Raw genomic sequence first — 27,934 nt, 5'->3', positions numbered from 1 at the left:
TAACTGTAGCAATGTAGCAAATTTCATGGAAATCTATCCAATGACTAGCGAGCTTATCTTTGTTTAGTCTTGAGTCCAGCCAACCAGGAGTCTGACACTGAACTACCTGTGAGCCATGCTACGAACTTAAATGTTTTACCATGTGCTTCCCCCAATCAGAGCCTCCCAGTAATGGCGCCCACTGTCGATGTAGACATTTCCCGTGACACCGTAGCTGCTGTGGCTGGAGAAGCGGTCCTGACTATGGCTCTTCTTGGACGATGTCTCATCCCTCTCTACTGTCAGGTTGTCATGGGACACCCTCAGCTTCCGGTGAGCAGACTTTGGTTCCAGTTTGAATGGCTGACCTTACAATTTTAAAAAAAGTATTAATTACAATTGTCAAGTATTAATAATTATTTAGTAACACAAGCATTTCTGAACAGCTGCTGACGTACTGTTTGTCTTGAGTTTCCCTGGTTCACTGCTGCGGGTTCCAGCCTGGTTTATTGCTTTCACTATGAAAATGTACTTGGTGCCACACTGGAGTCCGTGCACCGTGTAGTGATTTTGCTTGATGTTTGGTACTATCATCCAGCTATCAGCAGATTTACACAAACCTATAGACAAAGCACAAATTCACCATGAGAATTATTACTAAGTTTAAACTAAGGAGTGAGACAACACAGTATAACAACATGAACTCTTTCAATCTAAGGCTGCTATTTTTAATTCATCAAGTATAGTTGCACTGCTACTCAAGTGTGCTCGAGCGCTGAGGCAGATAAGAATAAATGCTTGATCGAGCATGTTGTGGCTAATTAGGGCGATCAATTCGAGCAGTCTGCTCTTTATTTCAACCTCGAGATAATATCCAGCTTACGATGTGCATCTGGATGTAAATCCAGTCTGACTGTTATTTTCCTTTCCCTTCTGAGATGCAGCAAAAATTACAGTGCATTTTGGAAACATCTCATTACCCACGAGAGCCAGGACAATGCTCTCCACTCCAGCAGCTAAAACACAATATTATGTTTGGATATTGTAGCATACCCCCTCGAACTATTTGAAAATCTTTCTCAGAAATCCTTTTCAAATCCCACCACTATCGTGTTTTCCACCCCAAACATTTGACTGTGGTTCCTTTAGAAAACAACATATGGACTTACTGACAACATTAGATTGGCTGGTGAAGATGGCATACTGTAGCTCGTATGATACAACAGAGAATTCATCATCTGATGTCCAGTGAACCGTGATCGTGTCATATGAAGCTGTACAGAGTTCCTCGCGGATTACTGGTGGATTTGGCGCTTCAAACACAAAACAAAAGGTAAATGTTGCCCAGAGAAAATAATGAAAGCAGTGTTGATTTCATTCTGCACACAACATCAAAATAACAAACAGAGACCAGTGATGGATAAACAGCACCAGCCCTTTGTGTGTATGCACGTGTGTGTTTGTGTGAGTGTCTGCATGTGTCCTTTATTCTGACAAGTGTAATTAATCTATATTGGAGTTCCTCCAGCTATTACAGCTACATCCCCCACGCTGAGTTAAATTCACAGTGCACAACAGGAGCCGTGCATAAACAATCAAACCTGTTTCATTCAGCAGCAAAAAAACTATTGCTGTAAATTATATGAGCTTTTTAGTTTTCTGCCACTCCTTCACAATCACATAGTTTAAATATGAACTCACCGCTGTTATGCTTGCCGAAGCCTGTAATTTTATAAATCCATAATTCACGGATAAGCTGTGGTTCATTTTAAGTGCATCTTTCAATAAAGGAAGCCGGCAAATCGTATGAAAAAGAAAGTTTTGGGGAAACTGATCAGGCGGTACTAAACAAGCAAACAGATTATAGTAATTTACATGGAGGATTCATTTCAAACAATTAAATGCTCTGTGCTTAACATGCGTGGCCCGACTCACCTGTGAGGTAATCTAAGCTTTCTAGCATTTTCTTCTCCCTTGTGAAGTCCAAAGCAAAAGTATCAAATGTGTCATTCAGGTTAATTTCTGGTAACAGGATTTGGGAGGATGCTGTTGCCATAGACACTCTGGTACAAAGAAAATATTAACATTAATATGTGGCGACAGTTTTACACACAGTTTCTATTGTTTGTTCCCGTGTCTGCCTTTCGCTGGTGTCTCACCTCTCGCAGATACTTTTAGCTGTCTGAAGAAAGCGAGCGTGGTCTGTCTCCTTGAGGGTTTGGTCAGCCTGGGTGATGAGCGAGGAGGACCTCTCAATGCACTGCTTGCAGCCGGCTATCTGCTGGGCTAGCTTCCTCAGCCTCACAGACTGGGCAGAAAATAGGATATGCAGACAGATGAATAGCTTAGTAAACTACCAACCGATGCATGACCTATGAGACGGCAACTTATCCAATGTAAAATTGGGTTTCACTTTGCCAATAAGGAAATCCTGCTGGGGAGAAAAAAACTCTGATTTTTCAGTAGTGTCATAGTCACAAGAGTCTGTCCTACAACCTGTTTTATAAGCAATACTTGCATAAGAGGGGTATTCATGAGACATCCTACACAGTATTGTCATAGAAACCAGACCCTTCTAACCCCCCTCTGTGGCTCAATGGCTTAGTGGCTGAAAGCAACCTCACAACCTGTGTCATGAGCCATGAGGTGTGGAAGGAAAGAGGCCCCCTCCAGAGTGGACCATCACAGGAAGCAAGACTCATCTTAGTCTGACACTGAACATGGCACAGCATGCTCCCGCTTCTCTAAGGCGGACAGGGGAAAAGGAAGGGAAACCATTCAAGAGGCATAACACCTCCATATTAAAATTATGGACACCCGCTCCTGATACTGAGGACAAAACAAAGCAATAAACTCTCGTCAGTATAAGTGGCCATCAATATGTTGAAACACAGGTCCACACTGCAGAAGAGAACTGCAATTTGTTTTCTCTTTAGAATCCAAAGTCAGCTTTTCTTTTAACTATTCTATATTGTATTCTTTAACCTTAACATAGCCAAGTAAATTGTTTTTGTGCCTAAATCTTCCTAAACAGTGGCAAAAATATATTTGCTTGTTGCCCTATAATTGTTCACATTAACAGGATAGCAAGCAATTACATTTTAGTTCTTGAAGCATGTCTCTTTGCCACATATGTTTTTTGTTCTTTCCCTGAAGATTCTTCTCAGTCAGTTGCTAAAACAGCCCCACTGTTAGGCAGCTTGACTGAATACTCAATAAGATGTGAAGCAGGAAACAGTAAACATCACGGTAATGTGTGCTACGTTTTACTATTTGTATATTTTTGATAAAAGCTGCTTTTGAAAAGCCAGTGGTGATTGCTGGGGGGCAGGGGAGAGAAGCTACCCGCTGAGAACAACACATTTTCAGGGCCTGCCTTCTGTTTGCATTTACATGGCTAATAGGAACTCTGAAGGGACTTAATAGCTGACCAGTGGTGGCTACAGCACCATCCACGCTTTCTGTGTTCCTTTACTTTCACTTTCCCATAATCCTGTTTCAGTTTTCTTTATTTTTTCTCTACTTTGCAACACAGTGTGAGTTTCAATAAGCCAAACACTTCACAGACTCCTCATTTCTCCATGCATTGCAAATTTGTTAGACTGTAAAAAATTGTTGCTTGCATAGCTGATGTTTAGCTAATGTTCACTTTTTTTTGTTTGTTTTGTTTTATTGATGTCCACGGTTCCTCTTGGCAGGAAAAGTCCCTGCTACTAACAAAGAAAACACTTCTGAGAACCATTATGGTCACCAGAAACCGGAAAAAATGTCATCCTTCCTCCATGAATTATTAGAACTATACAAAAGTTTATGCTGCCTGGAAATCAAACTATGTATCAAGACCTGCTTTTATGTAGTGTAACATGTGTCCAGATGGAGCCAAATGTCACATTTAGAGAACTAACATCAGTACAGATTACAAAGCAGTATGTGTCTGCCCACATTAGCTAACACTGGCCACCAGTCAAATCAGAGGCCTACACTGTGAAAGCCTGATTTTGGCTTATCCAGGTAACTTCAGGGTTACCATGGGTTTGCTTTATGATAAAGGCAGTTCACTTTTTGCCTCTAGAGCAGGTTATATTAAAGATTAGAGATCAGCAGGCATGAAATCATTGCCTACTGACCAATCAGTTCCACTGACCAATCAGTTCTCTGGAAGATAGTATCACCATTCCTGGAAGATCCCTGGGACATCATTAATACAGTAAATCATAGTGTTTTTAATACTAAACTACTGTACAGTGCTTTTTCAATTACAATGCTTTTCCTACTGCTGATTTGTATTAGACAATACATATATGTTTAACTCTTCATATTTTTTTTATCTTCCTTTGTAGACGTTGCATTACATCACTTATGCGTCCTTCGTGCGTTACATACTCTCCCTTTGAGCAGTAGACGTGTGAAGAGTCTTTTTTTTACCCATCATCTGTGATTTGTTATTGCTGTATTCTAATAAGAACAGCAGCCTAGGGTGAAGAAGCAAGGTTATCAACATGGACGAGGTGATAAACAAACAAACAAAAGCTATCGAGATACAAAGTGTGATAAACGGTACCTTGCCCTCCTTTATCTTGGTAGCTATGATTTGTCTTCGCTGCTGTATGATATTAATCAGCAGGTCACACTCTTCCTGCAGCTTGTTTTCTTGTCGCGATGCATTTACCTAGACAAAACAGGGGTACAGGTAACATACATTAGAGCAGAGTTGCAATCAGCTGTCCTTGTTTACACACACACACATACACATTCATTTAAAGCACAGTCATTTTGAGATAACTGACATAATGCAGTATCTTAATCCTTTATTTGAAAGGCTTTTCAATGAATCACATGCTATTTACTTTATACATATTTATTTATTTATATCTAGACATAAATAAATTCATATTTAGCTTACACATGCTGTTAAAATACCAAATTTGCAGTCATTTAACAATAATTGTTGAGCTTGTGAGTAATGAGCACTCAGTCTTGTTGACATGATACAATTCCACATTCGGATACAGTAATTCATCACGGTGTTAATAATTTAATGAGTTGTTGCCCACGGATTGCCGGGAAAGCTAAAACCCCCAACCTGAAAGGAACAGACAAATAACCTCACCTCCACATGTTGGCAGGTTTGGATAAGTTTGCCCATCAGACTTTCCAACTCACTGGTCCTCTTGATTAGATTGCTGAGGTTGGAATCCAAGGCTTGCTGCAAAACAAAATTGAAAGGGAACATTTCATTATACACTGCCTCCCCAATCAAACTGTAAACAGCTGAATAAATCCTGGAAGAGAGTTAGGTGAATAGGAACATAAGGACCATATCAAGTGTAATGAGCACGTGAGAGGACACACAAGGTTGCCCCTGGATATGAGTAGCCAGATTTGGGCTCTGATCAGTGTGAGCCCCCCCCCCCCCAAGTCCTAGCTTTGTGCCAAAGATCCCATCATACTGCCCACTGAGGCCATGAAGCTAAGCAGAGCATCTGCCAGTAATTTGGACAACTGAACCCAGGGTGTGCTAATCACCGAGTCAGATCAAAGGGTGATGTTTTGAACTTAAGCTCTTACTATAATCGGGCAGCATGATGATGGTGTCCTGTGACATTACAGAATGTCTAATATTATAAGCATTATTCAGAGGAAGTAAAAGATTAATGCATGATTATATTAAAATGATTTCAATTCAAACAAAACTGTGGTCTTGCAAAACCAAAAGCAGATGGGTGGAGAAGGTTGTAACTTCAAATATGGATGACAGATTTAGACTGCAAACTAAGGATACTGCACACCCATGCTGTAGCCACTTGTCAATTATAGTGTGTTCATGATCTCTATTTTATTCCAAATTGGACCATGATTTACAAATTTCCCATTAGGGAAAAAAAGCAGTTAAAAGTACTTCTATACTAGCATCATTTAAAAAACTGACACCAGACATTAAAATAAAATAAACCTGCATTTCCAGCTAAATCAAATACAAGCAGAACAACGTATTTCAATCTATTATTAAGTCTTCAGCAATACATGTGAATGGATCTGAAATTTTACAGTCAAACAGTTACAAACTGCCTTTGAATTTCACTGTTTGTAACTATAGCACCTGGTTCCTAAAACATTGATTTAAAAGAAATTATTGTAGAGAACCATAAACACTAATCACAAAAATATAACTCTGACTAACATCCCTTTATTCAAAAGGAAAAAAAAGAACCCACAAATACTTTGAGATGAGACCAAACAAGCACAAGAAGCCTGCAAAGATTTAAAGCAAATAGATGGTGGGAGAGGCTCTGTCATGTTAGTTCAGTCTCACATTGTGATTTCATAAGGTGTGTGAGTCACTGTACTAAAATAGCAGAGCCTCTGTTTTACTGCTCTTACAAAGATAATTTATTTATATGGAAAAGAAAATGTGATGAAAGCCATTTCAGATGATCCGTTGCAGGTCCAGGTTATGGCGGCTTTGAAACCTCCTAAGTGGTGTACGAAACATAAGATATTCAGCTGATGGTGAATACAGCAAAATACAGTATGACCGTTAAAAACAACAAAGTAAAATCACCTCAGCGAAAATTTTTGCTGTACAGGCATTTTCAATTAAGCTAAAATAACTTCTCTTGCAGCGTGAATATTCTTCACATGTTTAGACAGCTCTGTCTAATGGAGGTCTCTTTCCTAAAATCATTTAAATCTGATGAGAGGAAAGAATAGTGGCTTCCTTTTGTATGGGAAAGCTTCTGGTTCCACACCTTTTCATTGGCTGGCCTCTCTTCCTTCCTCTTAGAGTCCTGAAAGGTCAACGTCAGGACTCAGACTTTTATCCTGTGTCAACATTAGAAATTTTATTCACTGTGCGACTCCTCATCCTGTGAGCAACACAGGCCGTGTTTTGCATTACTTTGCTGGAGAACACCGTAACTGTATTTGTACCATAGTGTGTGTGGTAACTCTGGTGTATACATACATGTGTATAATCTGTGCTGTATTTAAGTAAATGAATCAAAAATAGATGCAATTGTAATAAGTTATCAACTTATACATTTATTAATTACTTTTTGATGAGCTTGTAAGTAGAATCCATTTTTTGCTTTTCATTGTTCACTTTAGTCCTGCCTTGGAAGATTTCCAGAAAAAGCAGGTCAGCTGCCTCTACATCTTAACAGGCTCCATTCATGTGGCAATATGAAATCTTGAATGCTGTTTTTGATTGTTCTTGTTTTAGTTTTAAACCACCTCTTCTCTGCCAAATGTCAAATCAATGCGTACTGCTCCAAGCAACCGAGCCTGCTATGCCTGCGACCAGCCAACCACACCAAAGTGAGTGACCACGCTGGCGAACAAGAATGCCTCTCAGGGCTGGATATTGCTAAAAATTCAACAATGGTTTCCTTCTAAAATGAGAAACAGGCTTTGACACTAAACAGAATAAAGCTTCTTCACCAGCTGTGAAAGTGCTTTCTAAATCAAAATGCAATGGACTTGAACTAGTTTTACTGAAGACATCAAATGTAGTAAGTTAGTAATTAATACAATCATATTTATGTTTGAACAGGTTAACTAGTAGTCTTTATTCTATAACCTTTCAAAAAGACCTTTTCCAACACTGATTGTAATGATGCAGATTTTTTTTCCTCACAAAAAATACCACATTAAATATCAGTTGGTTTGATTTTTATAGAACTTTAAAAGTACCCACATACTGTGTGCGACCGAGCTGTTCTAGTATAAGTTCTCTGATGACAATGTTTGGAAATTTATATCACGAGAACATGCGAGGCGTACGTCAAAGTCAAGAGGTGAAACTAATACCTGCGGAATACATGAGTGCAATCTCTTTTTAATTAGGCGCGCACAAGGTCATAACAGTGAAATGAAGAAAATGTAACTTATCCATTTCCTACTATCACTGAAAATAAACATTTCAGCGCTGTGGTTGAGTATCCCACCGTCACCTCGTTATAGAGTAGTCCTGGGTCTTAATTTCATTTCCTCCTCTTGTTTTCCACGTGTTTACATGGGTTTCTTCCCACGGTTTTAATCTAGCTGGTTTGATCAGCTCAAGCTTTACAACGTCTGCATGACTGTTTCGTATGTTTACATATAAGCTCTGTGATTATCTGGCAAAAAAGGGGGTTTTCCTTAATGCTTCTGCCTTTCCTATGACTTTAATAGGAATGCAGCGATATAAGAAAATATAACATGGATATATAAGATTTATAATTATTTAACTGGGATCATGTCACATAATTAAGGCTGAAACACAGACACGCACACAAAGACGCACATGTGTGCCTTTACAAGTCACAGTATCCCTTTGTCTGGGAATTTGCGAGAAATGTGAGGCACTGTGGCTATAAACATGTGCTTGAAAAAAGCCAACAACTATCAACAAGCAAAGCTGCATGCCACCTGGGTCCTGTCCTATGCCATGAGAAAAAAACTATTTCTCTCTTTGTTGAAAATTGTCATTTCCTCTTTCACTTGGGCTAACAATGCAACTAACAGTGCATGTGCATCAAGGGGGGAAAAAAAGAGTAAACACATGAAATAGTAAAATATGAGATACGGCGATAGGATACCGAAAAAGGTAATTGGTTAATGTTTTTCAAGAGAGAAAATAGACCTTTGCTTATAACAGTCTGCAAGAGGATGAAAATGATTCGGTTCGCCTTAATTCACCCACAATCCTAATGTCTGCAAACATCTGCAGGATTTTATTCTCATTAAAAGGGAAGTAACAATGTCACAGCACACATTAACTACTTCGTGAAATAATTAAAACACACCAGGCTCACAATGCTGAGTGCTTTAACTCTAGCATTAATAACCATCCAGGCCATATTGCCATGCCTCATTACTTCATGTTATGCAGACCAGCTGCAACTAGCGTTTCACTTTCATTTCACTGGTCTTGATTTGGTAATCGATCCCTTCAAAAGTTACATTCAGGTCCAGGCAGATCTACGCAGTAAATCTGCCCCGAATGTGTAATTAAAGAAATGATGCTGATCACCTGCTCTGCCTCCTGGAACGAATGATCACGCCCCACACAGAGAAAGCGGCCGGGAGATTTCTGCACAATGACAGCACGATCAAACAAAGGAGAGAGGTTAAGGCTGGTCCTATCTTCCCAATATGTTGCAAAAAGATTGTTTATATCCCACTTCCACTGTGACCAAGCATTGTGAAAGAAAGGAATGGGGACAAAAAAGGCTTTCAGTGCTGCGTGTGATACATAAAACTATCCTTTTGTGAGTCATGCATTAAGGGAGTGTTTTGTGAAAAGAATAAGGGTGCTCTTTTTTTGTTATGCAGCCTATGCCATGCAGACAAACTTTAAGGTGAACTTTAACTGAACTGAAAAGCTTTTTGCAGCCGAGTTTAAGACTTTCCCAAATTAAAACAGTAAATGTTTGATGTTCCCTTGTGTATGGTAACTTTCTTTTTTGTGTTAAAGTTCCATGGAACAACTGGCTTATAGTGGACGATAAAATCATCCTGTTGAGTTTGCGAGTTACTTTATACACCTACCTAAGCTAGTTTTTTTATGATAGAAGCTTATTTGTGAAGAAAAGCCAAACCGCCCTTTTATACTCCAGCAAACAGCATCTTCTTATGTCTTATTCATGTCGGCCCATCTACTGACAATGAGCAGTACTACCTAAAAGTGTGAAAGCAGTCTCTGACTGGCCAAGTGGGAAACAGCTTCAAAGTAAACACATTATCGCTAAGCGTAATTTAGAGAGGAAGTCATTTCGTACAATTATTTATTTCACAATGCCGAATAAAGGAGCTTTTGTAGTGTTTGCTAATTCGCTACAGAAAAACTCAACTCTAAACTTGCTTCAGAAAAACACCCTTCTATCTCTCTTACTAGAACTGCGAAGTATTATTGCACTTATTCTTGTAAATCATCTGTATTTTTCGAGTAGCAAATCCGTCATGGAGTACTTTCTTGTTGACTGTCTGTTTCAGATAAACGACTTAAAAAATAAATCGATGAGATTTAGTTTCACATTCCTGTAATCAATACTCTTAATTTATCTCTGTGTGTTTGTGCGTTGCCAAAATCGAGCTGTGCAAAAAGCCCACTTAAGTTTATCATAATGTGGAAATTCAATATTTTCATTATCAGCTTGCCAACCTGTCATGCTGAGAAGCTGAAAGAGGTTTTTGAAAAATTCAGAAACCGTCTCTCAATTATGTGCTGGTAACATTAGTGAAAAATCTGTTCTCACTGTGTCCTAAATCCCTGAGCTTCTCTAAAATTATTTCTTACCTTGAGTTTGTCATATCGGTCACTGAGGGCTGCGACTTGGTGGTCTCGGTGTCGGCCAACTAGCTTACACAATGCGCAGATCAGCTGCTCGTCCGTCACACAGTACATGTTGACCTTCTCGTCCTCGTGCTCCAGACACATAAGCCCTCGTAGATGTGAGTCAAGCAAGGGCTCGATTAGACGGTGTCCCGTGAAAGGCTTTTTATTTGGATGGGTGGCCTTGAGACACTCCTCGCAGTATGACACCTCGCAGGTGACGCAAGTCTTCACGGCATCCTGTGGAGGGTCCTGTTCGCAGAACTGACACTGGACCCGGTTGCAGGGGGACGTCATGGCTGTGCTGTCAGGGACGGCTCGCTCACGCCGAGTCTCGTTAGGAGAGTTGGGTCCACTTAAAGAAGCTTTCTGGTAGCGGTCGATGATATTCTGCAGAGTGACGTTGCGTTTGAGTCCCTCTAAGCCCCTCTGATTGAGGGTGATGACATAGCGACAGGTGGGGCACTGAAAGGCGCTGATGGACTGAATTGGCTCGCTGGGGGTGCAGTGGGAGACCAGGATTCGGTGGGCGCAATTGAAACAAAGACTGTGAGCGCAGGGTAACAGCAGTGGGTCCTCGAAAAGCTCCAGACAGATTGGGCAGGTCAACTCAGACTCCAGCGTTTCCATTTTCAAGCAAAACAAAGCGGGATGTTCAGCGAAATCCAGGGAAGCTGATCAGCTATCTGTAAAGATGACACAAAAATAAATCAGGAAATGCTAGCAGCAGCGACAAAGGTTAAAAAAATGATAGACTGTTGCTTATTAGTTTCTATCAAGTTATTTTTCTGAGATTAACTGATGGAGAAACAATAGTTAGCTGGAGTCCTAATGTCCACAATCAAATCCAACATATTCTTTGGAAGGAACAATAAAAAACACATTACGCATACCCGATCTAATTACCAGTATTTATGATAATAAAAACAAAGTTATTCATCTCTACTTGAGTTTCAGCATGCACCAGAAATCGACTGAACGTAAAAAACATTAATATTTTATTACATAAATATTTGTAAGAGATATCTGATTATGGAAATGAAGAATACTGGAAAAATAAAACAAGCAAGCAGGAGAATTCTCGGGCAAAAACACGTGTTTGCACATAATACATAAACATGTATCAGCTTTCAGTTTGGTCTGTGTGGCTCAACTGAGAACTTAAAGAATGCAGCAGCAGCTCCTTTTAATTTGGCACAGGAATAGTCTAGCCTATCTATACTGTAGCCCGTAGGCCAGCAGGCCAGTGAGGACTGACAACTCAGCCAAGCAGAAGTGTATTGGCCTGCTTGCTGATGGCTGGGGCTACACACCATCACAGACACTAAGCCTTTGTTCCCGGCCAGTCAGACACCCCAGCTGCGAGTGGACACACTGTGCTCACAGCGTCTTTCTATGTGAACTCTCTACCTCCACTCATTATGTGTGAAGAAGGCAAAAGCTCATTATCAGGACAGTCGGGCACAAGTAGCCTTTTGAAGTTATGAGGATACAGCAATTACCTATGAGCTACAAACCTGGGTTTGTTCTTTCTATTCTATTCAAATCCTCGCAGACATTCAGCGATCCCACTGTACTGCACAAGAAAAGAAGCAATTGTTGTGTCTCTTGTGACTCTGATGCATCTGCGGGCCTTTGTTTCAGTGCTATTTTGTTCTTTAAAGGCAAAGCAGCAAATGTAGGTGCCTAGAAATTGAGAATCAAGGGATACCGCTCCATTGTCCAAACCCCTCTGGTGTGAACAAAATATGCTTTCAGGAACAAATGTTATTTAATAACAATACCATATTATGTTAACTTTACAGATGATATGAAGTCATTGTTGCATTGTACTAAAGCAAATAAACCTCTACAGGGTAACAACATGATAGTAAAACATGGTAAAAAAACAACAACTTCTTGTTCAAAATTTCATCCACTTGTTAGATTTTCCGCAGCAAGAGAAAAGACAAAATCACACATTATATTTTTTTTAGCAAAGCAACTGGATAAACATAATGCTTTTGCGAGTTGTTATTTTCAATAGGATGCCCTAAATACAAACTAAATAAAGGGCTTTGTGTGACAAACACAAAGCAAAAAGACACTTATCCTCTGATGTCATCGCTTATGGTATAAAATATCCACACATTATAAAAAGCTTGTAAAACAACACTGTGGCAAAGAGCCCTTGCAAAGTGCGTTACAGCCCCAAGTACATTACGCACTCCTGAAAGTGCTCCCATTCATACACAGTTTACTTTACCCACCGATGGATTTCGCCCCACTTTGTACTGCCGAGACATTTTTGCTGAAGGAGAACTTCTGACTCGAATCATGAAAATATCTTTATACCACAAAATGCACCAGTCATTAACTCCAGCATGCTTGTAGAGATATGCATCCAGATGGCACAAGTTTTCAGAGCCCCATAAGTCCTGCAGCAGAGTTGTCATTAAGCAAGTGATTGAGAAAGAGGTAGCAAGCACAACAGGAAAAGTTGCCCGACAATTCCAGGAAAGCCAGCTCCACCTACAGCTGGAGCTCAGGCCAGTACTGGAAGAAGAGAGAGAGAGAGAGAGAGAGAGCAGGCAACAGCGAGAGAGAGAGAGGGAGAAAGAGAGAGTGCGCGTGTAAGAGAGCGAGAGTCAAAATCAGCAAATAAGCAGAGGCACAGTATCATGTAGAGCCCTAGCTCACATCCTCACAGGCAGGTCAGTGTCCCCTCAGCCCTGCCCATTCAGAAATTCAAAGCGTTCGGATCAGTTTCAGGTTCCCTTGTGTGACTGTACCTCTGCTTCAAGCAGCACAATGCTGAGGTACTTGGCAATTCCACCGGAGACTCAAAAAGAAAGGCTGAAGACACAAACACAGATGAGAAGGAGCCCGGGAGGCAGCGGGACTCATCTGTGATGTGGGACAGAGGTTTGGGATTCCCGCAGCATCCAGTCAAGAAAATTATGTGGAATCGCTGGTTCACCATCTATCGGAGTCTGTTATCCCTCCTCTCTGAGGCCATTGTTATTTAATATGCAACAAATCTGATGCAATGGATTTTTACAGGCTGCAAAATAACTGTAAAGTTGCTCAGCAAAAAAAATGCTGAGGCACGAAGAATCTGCCATACAATTACAAATAAAGACTGGCACTTTCTAACATTATGTGCTACATTCCAGTCTGTACCAGCTGGCCCTCATGTGGGAATCACTGAGGTACCATCTGCTTACCATGTGCCTCTATTTCCAGACACACCCCTGCTGCGCTCCATTTGAATTCTTCTGTCAATCAAAAGAGTCCCCAGGGTGACTTTTCTCTCTGAGAGAGAGGTACACTATAACTATTAAAGGCATGCTACAGTTCGTACAAAGGACTGGGTAGAAGGTACATTGCTTGCGAGATACATATTGGAATGTCACTGGTATTGCCAGGGAATTTGGTGTCTATCATAAGATCGCACAGAGAATTGATCAGTTTGAATAAACAGCGCTTAGGGAAACCAGGAGAAAAATGCACATTGATGACTGAAAAGATTCAAAGTTAAGTTTAAAAATAACCTCTTTTTTTTTTTCTCTTTACCAAAGTATTCACAAGTGTAAGGCAAAATTCTGACTTCTGTTCCCATTTAATGAGAAAAAGGGGAACAGTCAAATTCTGGTACTTACTGTCTGTCTATGGGGCATTGTAACATTGCCTACATAAAATTTCATTACCTTTTGGGATTTTTGTATTAGGTTATATCACATATCCACACCAATTGGAACATGCATTAATAATGACAGACATTGTATTGATATAATATTGCTATGGGAGTATTCTGGTGTTATGAAGTTACATACTTTGAGACCATAAAGCATTAAATATGAAAACAAATGAGATCCAAAGTTCAGTTCTCTCAACAATAATGGTTAAATAAGATGAGACCTTAAATTTGGAGAGTAATACGACCATACAACCAGAATACTACATAAAACCTTGTACAAAAACATCTGACTCTATACATCACTTTAACAGCTACATTTGGCAAACTGATTGCTTTTGGATAAGTGCAGCATTTTCAGCTGACAGTTTCTCTTCATACTCTATACTGAGGAAGATGCTTAGGGTATGGTATCCAAAGAGTCACAGGTATGGGAAATAAGAAATTAAATGTGTGATTGTCTTTAAACTGAAGTATTAACTGAACATGTGTAATTTTATTTGATTAGGAAGTCGCCTAATGGGTCACTAAGAGATGAAACAATTACAAAGTCTCAGATATGAAGACAATTTCCTGTTCAAGCACTGCCTAATCCCTTTGGTTATGGTCTTTTATCGCCCTTAATGATAGCTCTGAACCCTGTATTCGGAGTCTGAAAGAGTGTGATTGCTCTTTGTCTTCCTTCCTGGGGCACACACCTAACATATTTATCTATAATCCTGTCTTCACAGCGTAGCTGTGACCAATGTGTGGCCTGTTGCTGCTCCCTGAAGCAGCCAGCTCAGCAGCGGCCCACTCTGGCCTAATATGATTTACAGCTGCAGCAGCACAAATCAGCTGATTAGACTGACAAATCTACCTGATGTGCAGCTGCACACATTACTGAGATTAGCTTAATGGGAACTGGCCCTGACCAAGGGCTACAAATGCTGTTATTTAAATGATTACGGAGGACAAGTTAATTACAAATCTAAATATTTCGGCAACTGAATTCAAAACGCATCTGTCAAGCACAACTGCACGGAGAAGAATAACAGCGTTATAAGTTTTGGTGTTGTGGCTGTGCAAACAAAGCTTTAGCTGGAAACCAGGTCCAATTAATGTTAGCAATGGCATTCTCACAGCGTAAGAAATGGAAACGGAGGTGTAGAGGTCAGCTGAAATATGTTCATTCTTCCTGCCTGTCACTTCTCTGCATGTTTACTGACACAGGTCATCCCGGTCAACATCAGAAGTTGCACCAAACTCTCATTTCCTTTCGGCGGCTTGGCAGGTGGCATCAGCGGGGAAACACTGTATCCTTTCCACCACCACAGGAACTTTAGAAAATGTGACTTTCCAAGTATGCAGCTGTGGTTTTGTGACTCAAACGTCCACACAGAAGAAATGTCTCATTCACTTCGGATCTATCTCAATCTGCACGTTTTTGCTGAAATCATAAATAATGTTTAGACCTGCTCTTGTTTACCGTCTGTCCCCTGTGCAAGGACAACCAGTTTGCAGACGTCATTCAACAAGAATGAGTCTAACTGTTGTGGAAAACATTCAAAGAGCGACATCGTGTGGCTGATTTGTGAACTACAGCAAGCACAGTGTCCGGTCTGACGTTGAAATTAAATGGTGACCTATAAATTCCCACCAAAATAAAAAATAACTGCAATCTTAAGAAACGTGTAAAAATTTAATAGTCAGTTAATACTTCTGTTCCCAAAGCGTCCACCACTTGCAGCTCCTTCTCCTAAACTCTAATTATTATACATTATAAAAAGACCTCGTGAGTTACCATGGTGACAGCTTGATATCTATTTGTCACACTAGTGATCAGAAGCAGTGCTCTGGTGGGAAGATGTCTAACATTCCTCCTCAAGTGAATGAGATAAGTTACTTATTAACAGGGGCAACCACAGACTCAAATGCGATAACTCAGCTTCACTCTTCATTAGCTCTGCTCTGTTTTTATGTATGCAGGGCTGATGCAAATGGGCTCACGCATGCACGCACAAACACGCACACACACTATATAAATATATATAGAGATAGATTTTGCAGAGGGAAAATGTCTGTATCCTTTATCTTATCAGCTCCGTAAATGGTATTTTGTAGGTCACGAGGCCACAAGATTGTGGTTGGAAGAGTGGCTTTATCTTCCTCAGTGCTGCAGTGGATCTCTAAGTCTGAGCAAGGGTTGGAAAAAAAAAGGGAAGTGGGAGGAGAGAGAGAGAGAGAGAGAGGGAGGGAGAAAAGAAAATAAGGCTAAAAGATATATTCTTTCAGGCAGAGGCCATGTAAAAGTGTGTGTTTTAGGAAATGCTACACTGAATTGCTGCTTTAACACTGGAAATCGACTTTGTCTGCTCCCACTCTCTTTGACGCTTTTTAATTACAAAATCCCTGTTGGCCCTCCAAGTTAGTCATCTTATTCCACAAGTTCTACCCACACTTCATAACATGAAGGAATCTGTGAGCACCACAAGGCCAAACCACCTCAGCTCTTGCACAGATCCTTGCCTACAGGCTTAGAAACATATGACTCATTGTTTTGGTAGAAAAATACAGAGGCACAGAAACACAGTGAACAGAGCTAAGAATGACCCTCTGACTTACCTGCCACATGATTACAGCAATAAACAAGCAGATAGTTAGGCTCTACCAAGTTGATCCACTGCAGCGGTCTGAACTTTAAGCAAAGTCACTCGCCCCCTGAATCTCTGTGAGTTTCTGACACTAACTCTTTCCTTCTAGCCTACTGAAAAAACAGCAGGAAGATCAAAACTTACCACCCTTTTCTCTTCCCTCACTGAGAACTGCACCTATCCCATCTACAAGTAGTGGGCTGCAAATTGTTGAGATAGCCAATCATAAGAAAGGGGCAGGCCTTTCACTGGTTTGGTCTGTCTCTCGGAACTGTTAGAGCATAGGGTGTTACCATAACTCCGGAAAGAGGTTTGCTGTCATCCTCCAATGGATTTTTCCCCCCAAATAGCTGAGCTGCATGCCACAAAAACAACATGCACTGCATTAATAAACAGATTCATTTCAGATTCATTGCATGTTTCGTACGATGAGATTTGCATATAATATAAACCAAAATTTGCAATGCTTTATAGTTAACCCTGCTAAAATTAGTCTAGAATAATGCAGCTTCACGCCTAAGTCACGGTTCAATGGAGCCAAATGGAATAGTGCCTCATGAAACACAGTAATCAATTATTAATCAACTGTTCAGAAAGTACAAGAGCGACACTTTGCAAATGCTATCATGGCTAAGCAGAGGTATATTAATAGACTGTCAGTCATTTATGCCATATAACTATTAAGAATTGCTATCTTCATTATCTCAATGCTGATGAATAACATTGCTCAAGGTAGGAAGGTTACTTTATGTTAGCTTGGAAAACGCTCAGAAGAAAGCTTATTTCTTAAAGCAATAACACCTTTTTTTTTCTTTCTTCCTTTTTTTTCTTGTGAACACATTCACTGAAATGGAAACACACAGGAATGTAATGTGGCTGCGACAGCTGACTTAGATATTGTTGAAAGTTTTCTCAGATTGTTGGCATCTGTTCACCAGTCTCACAGAAACGCTTCCAACGCAAACATGTGCTGGCTGACAGGATTGGCATCCAAATAGTGAGACTGATAACATCAAGTTTGATCCGTTTATTAGCACTGAATTCGAGCTTACTTTTGAGGCAGGGCATTACCTGCAACAACCTTGTCAACAACATAAGGTCAGAGTGGTTTTTGTTCTTCTTTTTTTAAATGGCATCCATATAAAGCAGACGTTTATGTTGTGGGGTTAAACCACAATATATAAGGCATGGCTTGGTTTGGATTAACTTTAAGCCAAAACCCCGGAGGAGGAGCAGTGAGATCTTATTTTTCAGTATAAAAAAGGATCAAAAGAAATGTAGGGGAATGACAAAAACACTTAGATTCTTATATATGTTAACTCAAATAATGAGTTGAAATGCATCATAACTGCAGCTGCAGTTAGGTCAGCACCATGTGCAGTGTGGAAGCATGCAATAAAGTGCAAAAATATTTAACTGAGCACCACAGAAAAATTCACTGGGCCATAAAATCACCATTGATGTTTGTTTACATTTTTATATCTACATTTCAAACATGCAGACAAAAAAAATATGCAGAATACCGTATTTAATTTAGCACACTAAAACTCCCTCAAAGCCAAACTCCAAAGTCTAAAAGAAACCTAAACAGCTTTTAAAGTGTCATCCACTGGAAATACAGATCACGCCTTACCTCGCTGTCTGTTACTCAGTCAAGCACACAGTTCACAGCCAGGGTGACAGATGAATACAGAAATAAAGCCCAGGAAGGGATTTTTCTCAAAACACCGGCTTTCCTCAGAAGCCTCCCTTCAGCTCCCACTTTCTGTCTGGGTTCTGCTGCTTCATCTGTCTCACTGCTATCTCTGAAATTCTCTTCACACAGCCTCTTTTTCTCTAATCCTCTATAAAAGAAGCCGAAACTGCTCCAAATGGTTCAACCAGGCGCCGACTTCTCAGGCTTTTCCCTCTTTGTATTATTTTGTTGGCTGGGATCATTAACTTAGTCCCATGAGAACACAAGGAGGTAAATAAGCCCCCTCCTTCCTGTGGGAGGCTGTCAATCACAAATGATGATGAGGCAGTGAAGGGGGTGCTTTTAGCCAACAGGGAAGAACTCCTGATTGGTCACCAGGGAACAGAGGTGCTCTGCATGACAAATGAGAGCTCTGGGATAGATTGAATTGTGAAGATGCTCAGCGAAGTTTACATGCTCTTTTATAATAGACCTTTTGCGTCTTATTCATTCACCTGTCAAAAGAATGTAAAGCCATGGTAATGAATAATCAAAGAGGGCAGCAAATGTCTATTTAATGCAGCTGAATTCAGGAAAATGTAATTTATGTTGTAAACGGCTAACTACTGTCAACACAAATAATCCCAGGATCTTTAAATGACTCTTTGGTACAGTCTGGACACTCAGCGGGGGGACTGCGAGGCAAGTATAAAGCTTCCGTTGCCATGACAGTGTGGCAAGAGCAACGGTGCATCTTGGCGCTCCAGCCAAATGCCACTCTAATCTTTTCACTGGCAAACCTTCAGCTCTCTCTTCACAGCTTGTTTGTTTCTCAGTCAAGCCTACTGCTGTCTGTCACTGTCCAGTTCCTTCCAGCAACCCATGCCAATCTAAAGTCTGCAACGTTTTGTAAGGAGCAAAAATGTGTAAAGACGCTGTTAGCGAGACAACAATACCTGAGAGAGGTCGCTCTCCTCCCGGTGACCATGACTAAATTGAGAAACAAAAGGCAAATTAAGCGGGTGACTCCTATGGCCATGTAACTAACATACTAATGGATGTGAAACTTCACAGGACAAATCAATTTAATACATAAAAAACTACCAAGCGGCATATAAAGATGAAGCTAATATGACTGTCACAAAAACCTAGTGGCATTTTAAGGCCGGCTCCCAAACCAAAGAGCAGAAATAAACACATTTATGGCATCATTTTTAAATAATTCACTTTATGGCTTAAAATTAATGGCAGGGCTGTTCTGGGTGGTACAGCGAGCTAGTACCAATAAGGCTGCTAGCTTGCTGTTAAGCTTTACCTGCGCTAATGTGAGTCACTGAACTTCTTCTTGACTTCTTGTTGCAGTTGGACAAATAATTTGTCCAGTTGGTGATTACAATTAAAATATTTTATTTGTATGTGACTGTGCGACCAGAAAGTCTGTAAAAGGACCTTGCTAAACAAGCTAGCTATTATTTCCTGAGAATTTAGCACTCTTTTAACACTCCTTCCTTACATTCTCTTCTTTCTGGGAGCAGAAAACAATAATAATGCTAAAGTTAAGTCTGGGTGCAAAACACAGCAAAGGTATTCCTCATATCAGTCCTTAGATGCACACGACCTTTTCAATAATTTCCAATAGCAAGAAAATCAGCAGGAAAGTGCTATTGCTCTGAGTACTATATATATATCCACAAATTGTCTGCAGAATAATTAGTTCACTGCTTGCTCTCATATTGAGAATCATATTAGGGCAGTAAAAGGCAATAAAACTCAGGACATTAGAGTCATCCTGACATTTGCGGCCAGTGCTTTTTAAAGATGAAAATGACTTGCTACTTCAGGGTCAGTCTAAAGTCACGCCCTATTCTGAACTGTAATAAACGCGAAGTGGAAAAATGTCTGTTTCTGTTTTACTCATCCCATAAATATAAAACTTGTCTGGGCTGTGGTTTTAACAACTGTCCCCACCTCACCCACTGGAAACCCAATCTGATCCTTGTTAACACACAAATTCTCAGGGGCTTTCAAGTCCAGCAAATTGATCCATATTTATTTTGGTATCTTCTTGTTACTTAGTAGCTCTGCTTTCCACTAAAAGCAGATATAATAAACTGTATAAATCCAAATATTTACCACGGATTATGTCATAATGCATCAACATGACTGAAATATAAACTGGCAGTTTCATTCGATCAAGCTGATATCAAATTGGACTCCAAATGTTTGAGGAGTAACAGAAGCAATTTTGTTTATGCTTTGTTAATGCATTTGTATATGTGACCTTTTGTGAACTGTTTTCTTAGTGTAATCTTACTAGAATTAAAAAAAAGGTCATATTATAGCGCCCATATATTTCCTTATCAATAAATAACAGCATGGCTGGAATAATTATTTAAACAAATGAATATTCATCCTCACTAAATAAGGCCATTTACAGCCTGAGGCAGTTCTCTTGATGATGGCTGGCACATCAAGCTCTATAAATTGGGGGGGGGAAAGCCCTGAAAAGGGCTAGAAATACCCTCCTGAAAAAGCAGATAAGAAGTTAGAAAAAAATAGGCTGTGAAATTGAATGTTACATAAACTTTGATGAGGGAAAAAACAGGATCTATCCAAGTGAACAAATGAGCAGACATTTTTAAACTGCATCATCATCATCATCATATGTTTCATCTTGGTGTTTATTCTTTCCCAAGTTCAAACCTCTTTCATACCTAACAAAGAAATTCTTAAATATACATTAAACAGAGAATAAAATTTAAGGTGACATTTTGGAACTAGAGGACAGACACCATATGCTCCAAACAATGCTCTGACAATGATGAGAAATGCTCACTAAAGCATCAGGACTAATTAAAGAGTCAGGGTATTTCATTAGCAGCCAAACAGTAACAAGTAAATCTGACTTACATGGTATAGCAGAATAATCTTCAAAAACGCAGAAGTAAGATGCAACTCCCACTGACAGCTCAGCTCTGTTTTTCAGCAGCACATGGGAAATTAAACAAAACATACAGTAGCATCCTGGCTAGTCTCTTTCCACACTCCTTCCCTCATTGGTAAAGCTCTCTACCCTACCCCAACCCCAGCCGTATGCTCATGCAAGTGTAAAACATGTCCAGGAAGCGTCACTTCCACTGGGCTATTTCATGGATACTGTCTCCATTAATGCCTGGGCCCACCAACCCCTCCCCTATTCCGGGGTTGAGCTCTTGCCCCTGGCACCCCACCCTCTCAGCAATGAGACAAAGAGGTAACAAATGGAGAGACAAAGGGGGGTCCACAAACCTAGGGGGACCACATTTTGATGAGTTTCTAACTAAGCAGCCAGGCCTTGAACAGATGGGATCAGTCTCCAGGGCTATCCTGCATGGCTGGCTTTAATACACAGCTATATACATCCTCACAATTGTTAAGGTCTGCTCACTAAATGGCACACATCACCTCATAGAGCACATGCAAGTGAAAGGCAACACAAAGGAGAATATCTTTACAATGTTATGTTTGCCATTAAGCCTTCAGAAATGACGGTAATTAAAGTCTGAATGTACATGCCCAATTGAGTTAGCGCATGCTTTGGCATCCAGATTGTCCTTTTGAGTGCAAACAGTGATCTAAGCAGCAATAATTATTTTCCTAACTAGGACAGTCCAAAACACTTCTCATTTTGCCAATAAACAATAAGATGAAAGCGTAGACTGCCCCCGCCATGGCAAAGGTTCAACACTTTAATTGCTTTCATCCCCAAGGCATGATGCCCACAACAAAGCAACACACAATCAATCCAAACATCAACCAAATGAACGAGCCCGTTAGTACCAGGCCAATTAACACTCACTGCAGTTTATCTTCAGCTTTCAACGGAGGTGTTATTTTGTGCAATTTAAGCTGGTATCTCAAAGAAAATCTGCACGTCTTCATTTTTAGAGTGTAGGAGGTTTAAGGATATAAACTGTAGAAGATCCAGCATCTACATACGCACATTCACTGTGCTTTATGATAGACTGGCAGAACGTATAGAGCCGCTGTGAGCCGTGACCTAGAAATGATTCTTGTCCTCTTAGTTTTCTGCGGCTTCGCTGATGCTACGTTCAGTTATGCCAGCAACAGAATCAATTATCAGCCCTGTTCTGCTCTCTACTATAGTGTATCAAACGAATACATGCTGTGATCCTAAGTGGTGGGACTGAATTTATTATAAAATATTGACATAAACAGGCATATTTTAAGGGATTCCCTACAGAGCATGTCTGTTTAGTGCTTTTAAAGCAATGCTTTTAAGAGACTCTGTTAATGTTTGAATAGTAATAACCTTATTCGGCACGTATAAAGCGTATATTTACTACACTCCACCCTGAAATGATGAGCATGAAGTTTTGAAAATTATGACAAGGGATCAAAAGAAAAAAGTGGAAGAACAAAGGAAACGTTCATATATCATTTACAGAGGAAACTACTTATACTGCGTTGTTCAAAGCCTACTGTGTCTGGTGCTTTCTCATTGAATTGAAACACTGAGGATTTTTTTCCCCCCTTTTTTTTGGAAAAGTAAGGTCATGTTTTATGTTTAGTCCACACCACAGCCCCAAGGCCTGAAAGTCGTGGCTTGTATTTTATTTTATTTTTTATTTTTCCTGACAAAAATGTATCTTTCTGAAAGAGTGCATGGTGAACGCCTGCTACATTCTTGCTGCTTGGAGGAATCTGTAATTGCTTCCAGCTTCTGAGGGACCCACTAAAACTAGTGTCACGTCTTTATCATTATACTCTCACTGACAACACTGGAGTTATCTTATCAAAGATAGTGAAGCATTGAGCTAAATACCCCCACAAACACAAGAGGCAGCAATTAAAGACAGTACTTATCCAACACAGGAAGGAATAAAAGTGTACCGTCTACTCTCCAGTGAAGAGGTTTAACACTTATCTGTTCTCCAGTTCTCCGTTAGAGAAACAAAGACACAGTGCCACTGTGCTCAAACATCCTACGCCAGGATATGCTTGAGGAGCTCTGAACATCTGTTTTGGTGCACTGTGTTCATGCGTTCATAGAGACTGTTGGAGCCAAAAGCAGAAGTGCAGCTGTTGTGATCTGGGTCAGCTGCGTCTGAGCTGAGCGATGTTTTCAACACCCTATCTTTGCGGGTTAAATTAAATTTTGACACTACCGTCGCCGTTTCATTTAGCACTGACCATGATAACCGCCGTCGTGTAGAGAACGTACACATAACAGTCTGTCACTGAGGTGTTACTGCTCCGCTGTATATGTTGGCTTGGTGCGGCCCTACAAAAAACCAACAAAACATTCCTTCGAGTTAGTTTAGGACACATTACTCAACCCTGGCCTGTGAAGCGCATTCTTCAAGGTTTTAAACTGGATGAACATTTGCAGAGGTATCACTGATAGAGGGATATGCTTCAGCTGCACTGTGCAGCGAGTCCAAACACATGCATGCGCACACATTACAATCACACGGGCCCCATTTCCCCACAAGACCCCATTCCCATTTACAGTTATTGGCTCTGACAATGAGAGTGACCTAGCATCAGCTCTCGCTCTGTCACAACAACGAGGCGCAGAGAATTCACAGCTGATGGAGTTGGCACTGCTGAGCCGATGGAGACTGTTTTGTTTATCATTTGGAGTGAGGACTGACGAAATAGAGCTATATAATGAAGGCGAGAGGGAGTTTTAAAACATATATTAAAATCAGCAGACATCCAAAGCACTCAGGGGAATAATAATACATTCAAGCTATCTTCTTCTGTGTCTTTATAATATGATTATTATTCAATACCTCAGGCACAAAAGATTGATGTTAAGAAATAGTTCGGTCGCTTAAAACTGTAGCAAGCAGGGTGTTTCAGAGAAAAAACAGATCCAGATGCTTGCATGTAGGAAAGTACTAAAATCCTAAATGAATTCACCAGAGTTCCCTATCCGCAGTTATTTGGCACAATTGCACATTCTGGTCTGTCTGAAACAACATGGCATTGCTTCACTTCCCACCAAAATAAAAGTTTGAGGGAGGGAAATGCCTCTCGTCGAAACTTATGAGCGATCCAGGAAAAATACACAAAACTGCACAAAACCTTAGCACCACATTTCTTCCTGTGAATAGCAAAAGATTTATTTATTTATTTTTGCCAGCTGAATAATTTACCAACAGTTGTTTTGTTCAGTTGTCAGCAGATTTGATGCATGTGCACGCATGAGTGAACTTCATATTAAGACAACATATCTGGCCTCCCTCCCTTTTAAATTAACTTTTATGTTGAGAAGCACAAACAACCCACACTTTTAGTGTCTTACGTCTTCTTCTTATGCAAACCTGTTTGTGCAATCCTGTGCATCCATGCGTGTATTCTCCTTCACTGTGCAGACTGCAGTGTGTAAGTTTCTTATGTAGACTATAGCAGATTCCAAGGAACAGCTGAAAAAATTGCCAGAAACCTTTTACGAAAGGATAAAGGCCCCAACTTTCACCCTTTGTGACTTAGCACAGTGCTAGTCAATTTCCCTGCTGTTCAGTTTGAGGTGATTAGCACTGGTCATGCAATTAAAAAAAAAACAAAATCTAAAGTCAAGACTCAGCACTAATTAAAGTCGCCCGATCCAGTCCCACTAAGTGTTTCTTTAACAGATCTTACCTGCTTCCCCATGGCTGCAGTGGTATGTGTCTCTGTCTGGTGAATAAATATTAGGCTAAAACTGAGTGTTACTGTCAGGCAGCTGGTACTTCCCCTGAGGTAAAACAGGAGACAGAAGGCTGAAGGTGTTCTGTCTGCATGTATACTCCCCTTCATTTGGGGTGTGTACCTACACATACCTCACTGACACTCACTCTGCTTCTCATCTGCTGTACAGGTTTGCACAGGAGCACGGAAAGCTCCTGAGAAGAAACTTAACCCTTTGATGAGTTGGCATTAAAGACACTGATTATCTTGAAAATCCAACCTAACCCAAAAGCTTGTGGACTCTATTCTTGGTCCATTAAGATAGTGGCAATGATATTAATGGCCGTTAATGAGTAGCATTCCAGCTTTCAAAAACAGAGTGTAAAGGGTGACCAGATATAGTGTAAATCAGCATCATAACAATGCTGATAAAGAGATCTACTTCTTCACCATGGGTGGCTTGTGTTGGCAAGAAGAGAAAATAAGTTTTAAGCTTAAGGATTTGCAGCAGCCAGCAGCAAAGGCAAAAAAAAAAAAAAATCTTTCTCGCTATTAAGCAAGAGAGAATTGGTTTCCTCCACCCTAATGAGAATTCATCCTTTGAGATAGATGAGTCAGTCTCAAAACACAATTCCATACTTGCAATAATGAGATCATATTTGAGGAATTGGGTGTACGGCTTTCAAGCAGGAAGAAAAAGTCAAGGGTTTGAGCTAGACCTCACCTTATCTTATGAAATTTTCACTTTTCAACTCATAATAAAATCACTGAGTATTAACATTCACAGTACGCACATGTCAAACAAGGTGCTGTAAGGAAAAGGAATAACAGGAAGGAAGAAAAAACAGAGAGAGAACCTTGCTTTTCTTCACCCAGTTCTACTGAGGTAGAGATTTTAAAGCGTGTGTGGCTAGGATCTGGTCAAGTAATAAAAAAAAGGCCACACAAAACAAAACTGAAAAATGGACTGGAAAGTTCTGGAAGCTGCCACTTAGAGGAAACTTAGAAACCTAAGACTGCAAGCCTACGCAGGTTATTTTGGATCAGAGAAAGGAAAGTTACAAATCATGTAGGAGTTCAAATAAAGTCAGAGTCGCTTTAGTTTTTGGGGGAAGTGTTCGGTTAGGTTGTGTATCATATAGAAAAGGATTTGGGAAAACCTAAAAAATAAGGCAGGGACAAAGGACTGATATCTGTCAACGCAACCACATCTCCTATACTTTGACCTGTTGATGGTGTGAAGGTGAGGCTAACATCCACGGTTTTAAGATGTCATTTTAAAAATGTTGTGTTATGGTAGATACCAATAACAGTGCGAGCTGATTCAATTTTGGTAAAATGGGTCAAAGTCAGGTTCACACCATATGTGAAAATCAGTAAAAACAACTTTTTATCAATCGCCTTCGAACAATATACTAGGCCTAGGGGACATGCTATGTCAATTAAAAGAATTTAACCATGACCTTCATTGTTAGTGCCCAAGGTCAAAGTTGTTCTTGAAAACAAATTTCAAGAATCCATATCGAGTGTAATATATGATATATAAGGGCAAGGAGAGAACACACGTTTTCTTTTTTCAGTTTGACGCGCTACGACATCACAAACATGCCAAAGTTCTTGAAATAATCACACACTGCATGACTATGTCCTAAAAGCTAAAGTTTTTATAGCTTATAGAAGCCAAAGATTTCAGGCAATTCTGCTCCAATCATATAATAATATGAAAGATAATAAAAATACATAATTTTAGTAATGCTTCAAGGTCTTAGGTTAAAGGTCAGACATCACCGTGTTGTTATAAAAGCAGGCGGACATCAGCATGTTGTGATAAAAACTTCATAAAGCATGAACATTTTAGGATAGCCCTCTATGCCCTCTCTTGTTACCTACTGCTACTACTATATAGTATAATAATGTAATATATTCTGCTGTGCAGAACATAGACTGAATTCTTGCTCTGAATATGTTTACTAAGTCATCTGAGTTTTCAATCTTATGATGCATCTGCCTGTTGGTGATTTTAACAGCAATGATCCTTTTTTGAAAATCTTGGATCTGATCGAGACGCCTCTGATGAGGTTTTCAGTGACGACTGTGGCACATCAGACTGATTTGATTGTCTGTGTAACATGCACTGTGACTTTGTGCTTTCAAGAGGAAGCTTTTGTAAGCGCTGGATTACAAGGCAAAGGTTGATGCTCGGTCGAGGATGAGATGAACATGATCAGAGTTTGTTAACTCTGCCATGATCACGATGGAGAACACAGAATGATCAAGCTGACAGCTCATCAGCTAACTCAGCATCTAACAGAGTTGATGAATGAGTTGCTCCCCGAACCGGCACACCATTTAAATCTCACTCTTTCCATCTGTCATTGCTTCCATCTTCTGATTAGCACCTCATTCTCTTATAATTACCCTTCCTGTACGAAAGTGGCACTTATTAGAGGTGGAAAATTTTGCTGGGACGGATTCTTGTTCCAACCTGTGTTGATGTTCAGGAATTTTGAACTGGAGTTTCGTAACTAAATATTTAAAACTAAGTTTAGGCTCTCTGTAGTGAATTGATCTAACTGTGCCTGGTGGACTGATGGAATATTTGAATAGTTAGAATCATCATAAAGCTGGTAAAGGGGGAAAGGTTCAATCTACTTTGAAAACATCTACTATTTGTGTGCTTTTATGATAAGAGAGCATTTTCCACAGGCCAGCTGACTCCCTAGATCTGCCTACATATGATGAAACCAGGAAAAAGTTATAGGAATTACAAGGGACTTTTCACACACCTGTTGAGGTGGGATGATTACACCTTTATGATTTCTTTGAGCAGAATACAGTTTGATGACTTCACCAAATTTCCAGAATATAGCAGTGAGTGGGCAGGGATGCAGAACATTTACTGTGGAGCATCAGACATAGTATGAGACACCTGAAGTGTGAGATGGTGTTTCATACTGCTGAAAATTTGGTTTTAAGGT

The 27,934-nt window shown here is 40.1% G+C and overlaps 1 protein-coding gene across 8 annotated transcripts in view; it reads right to left on the bottom strand.

Moving 5' to 3' along the window:
* Nucleotides 1-27,934, bottom strand: part of mid1 (midline 1) — a 33,283-nt gene that overhangs the window by 1,150 nt on the left and 4,199 nt on the right. The window contains exons 1-10 of one of the 8 annotated variants that reach the window (XM_086266028.1): nucleotides 24,930-25,078; nucleotides 10,259-10,980; nucleotides 8,993-9,052; nucleotides 5,090-5,185; nucleotides 4,541-4,648; nucleotides 2,139-2,287; nucleotides 1,915-2,042; nucleotides 1,149-1,292; nucleotides 438-599; nucleotides 140-347 (exon numbers count right to left, since the gene is read on the bottom strand). In XM_086266028.1, coding sequence (XP_086122154.1) covers nucleotides 140-347; nucleotides 438-599; nucleotides 1,149-1,292; nucleotides 1,915-2,042; nucleotides 2,139-2,287; nucleotides 4,541-4,648; nucleotides 5,090-5,185; nucleotides 8,993-9,052; nucleotides 10,259-10,924 — 1,721 coding nt within the window. In that variant the 5' untranslated portion in view covers nucleotides 10,925-10,980; nucleotides 24,930-25,078. Of the gene's footprint in view, nucleotides 1-139; nucleotides 348-437; nucleotides 600-1,148; nucleotides 1,293-1,914; nucleotides 2,043-2,138; nucleotides 2,288-4,540; nucleotides 4,649-5,089; nucleotides 5,186-8,992; nucleotides 9,053-10,258; nucleotides 10,981-11,811; nucleotides 12,498-12,543; nucleotides 13,016-16,574; nucleotides 16,754-18,236; nucleotides 18,523-21,188; nucleotides 21,305-24,929; nucleotides 25,079-27,934 lie in introns of those variants that run through there. The other 7 variants (XM_086266030.1, XM_086266031.1, XM_086266027.1 and 4 more) reach the window with 7 other exon arrangements.

Source organism: Aulonocara sp. 'chitande type north' Nkhata Bay, linkage group LG16 (assembly GCF_057382095.1).
Source record: "Aulonocara sp. 'chitande type north' Nkhata Bay isolate Kocher_YH1m ecotype deep benthic linkage group LG16, A_spYH_male_GT1.1, whole genome shotgun sequence".
Classification (NCBI taxonomy): Eukaryota; Metazoa; Chordata; class Actinopteri; order Cichliformes; family Cichlidae; genus Aulonocara; species Aulonocara sp. 'chitande type north' Nkhata Bay.
Note: the sequence above shows the minus strand (reverse complement) of the source record. Positions and strands in the feature narration are given on the sequence as shown.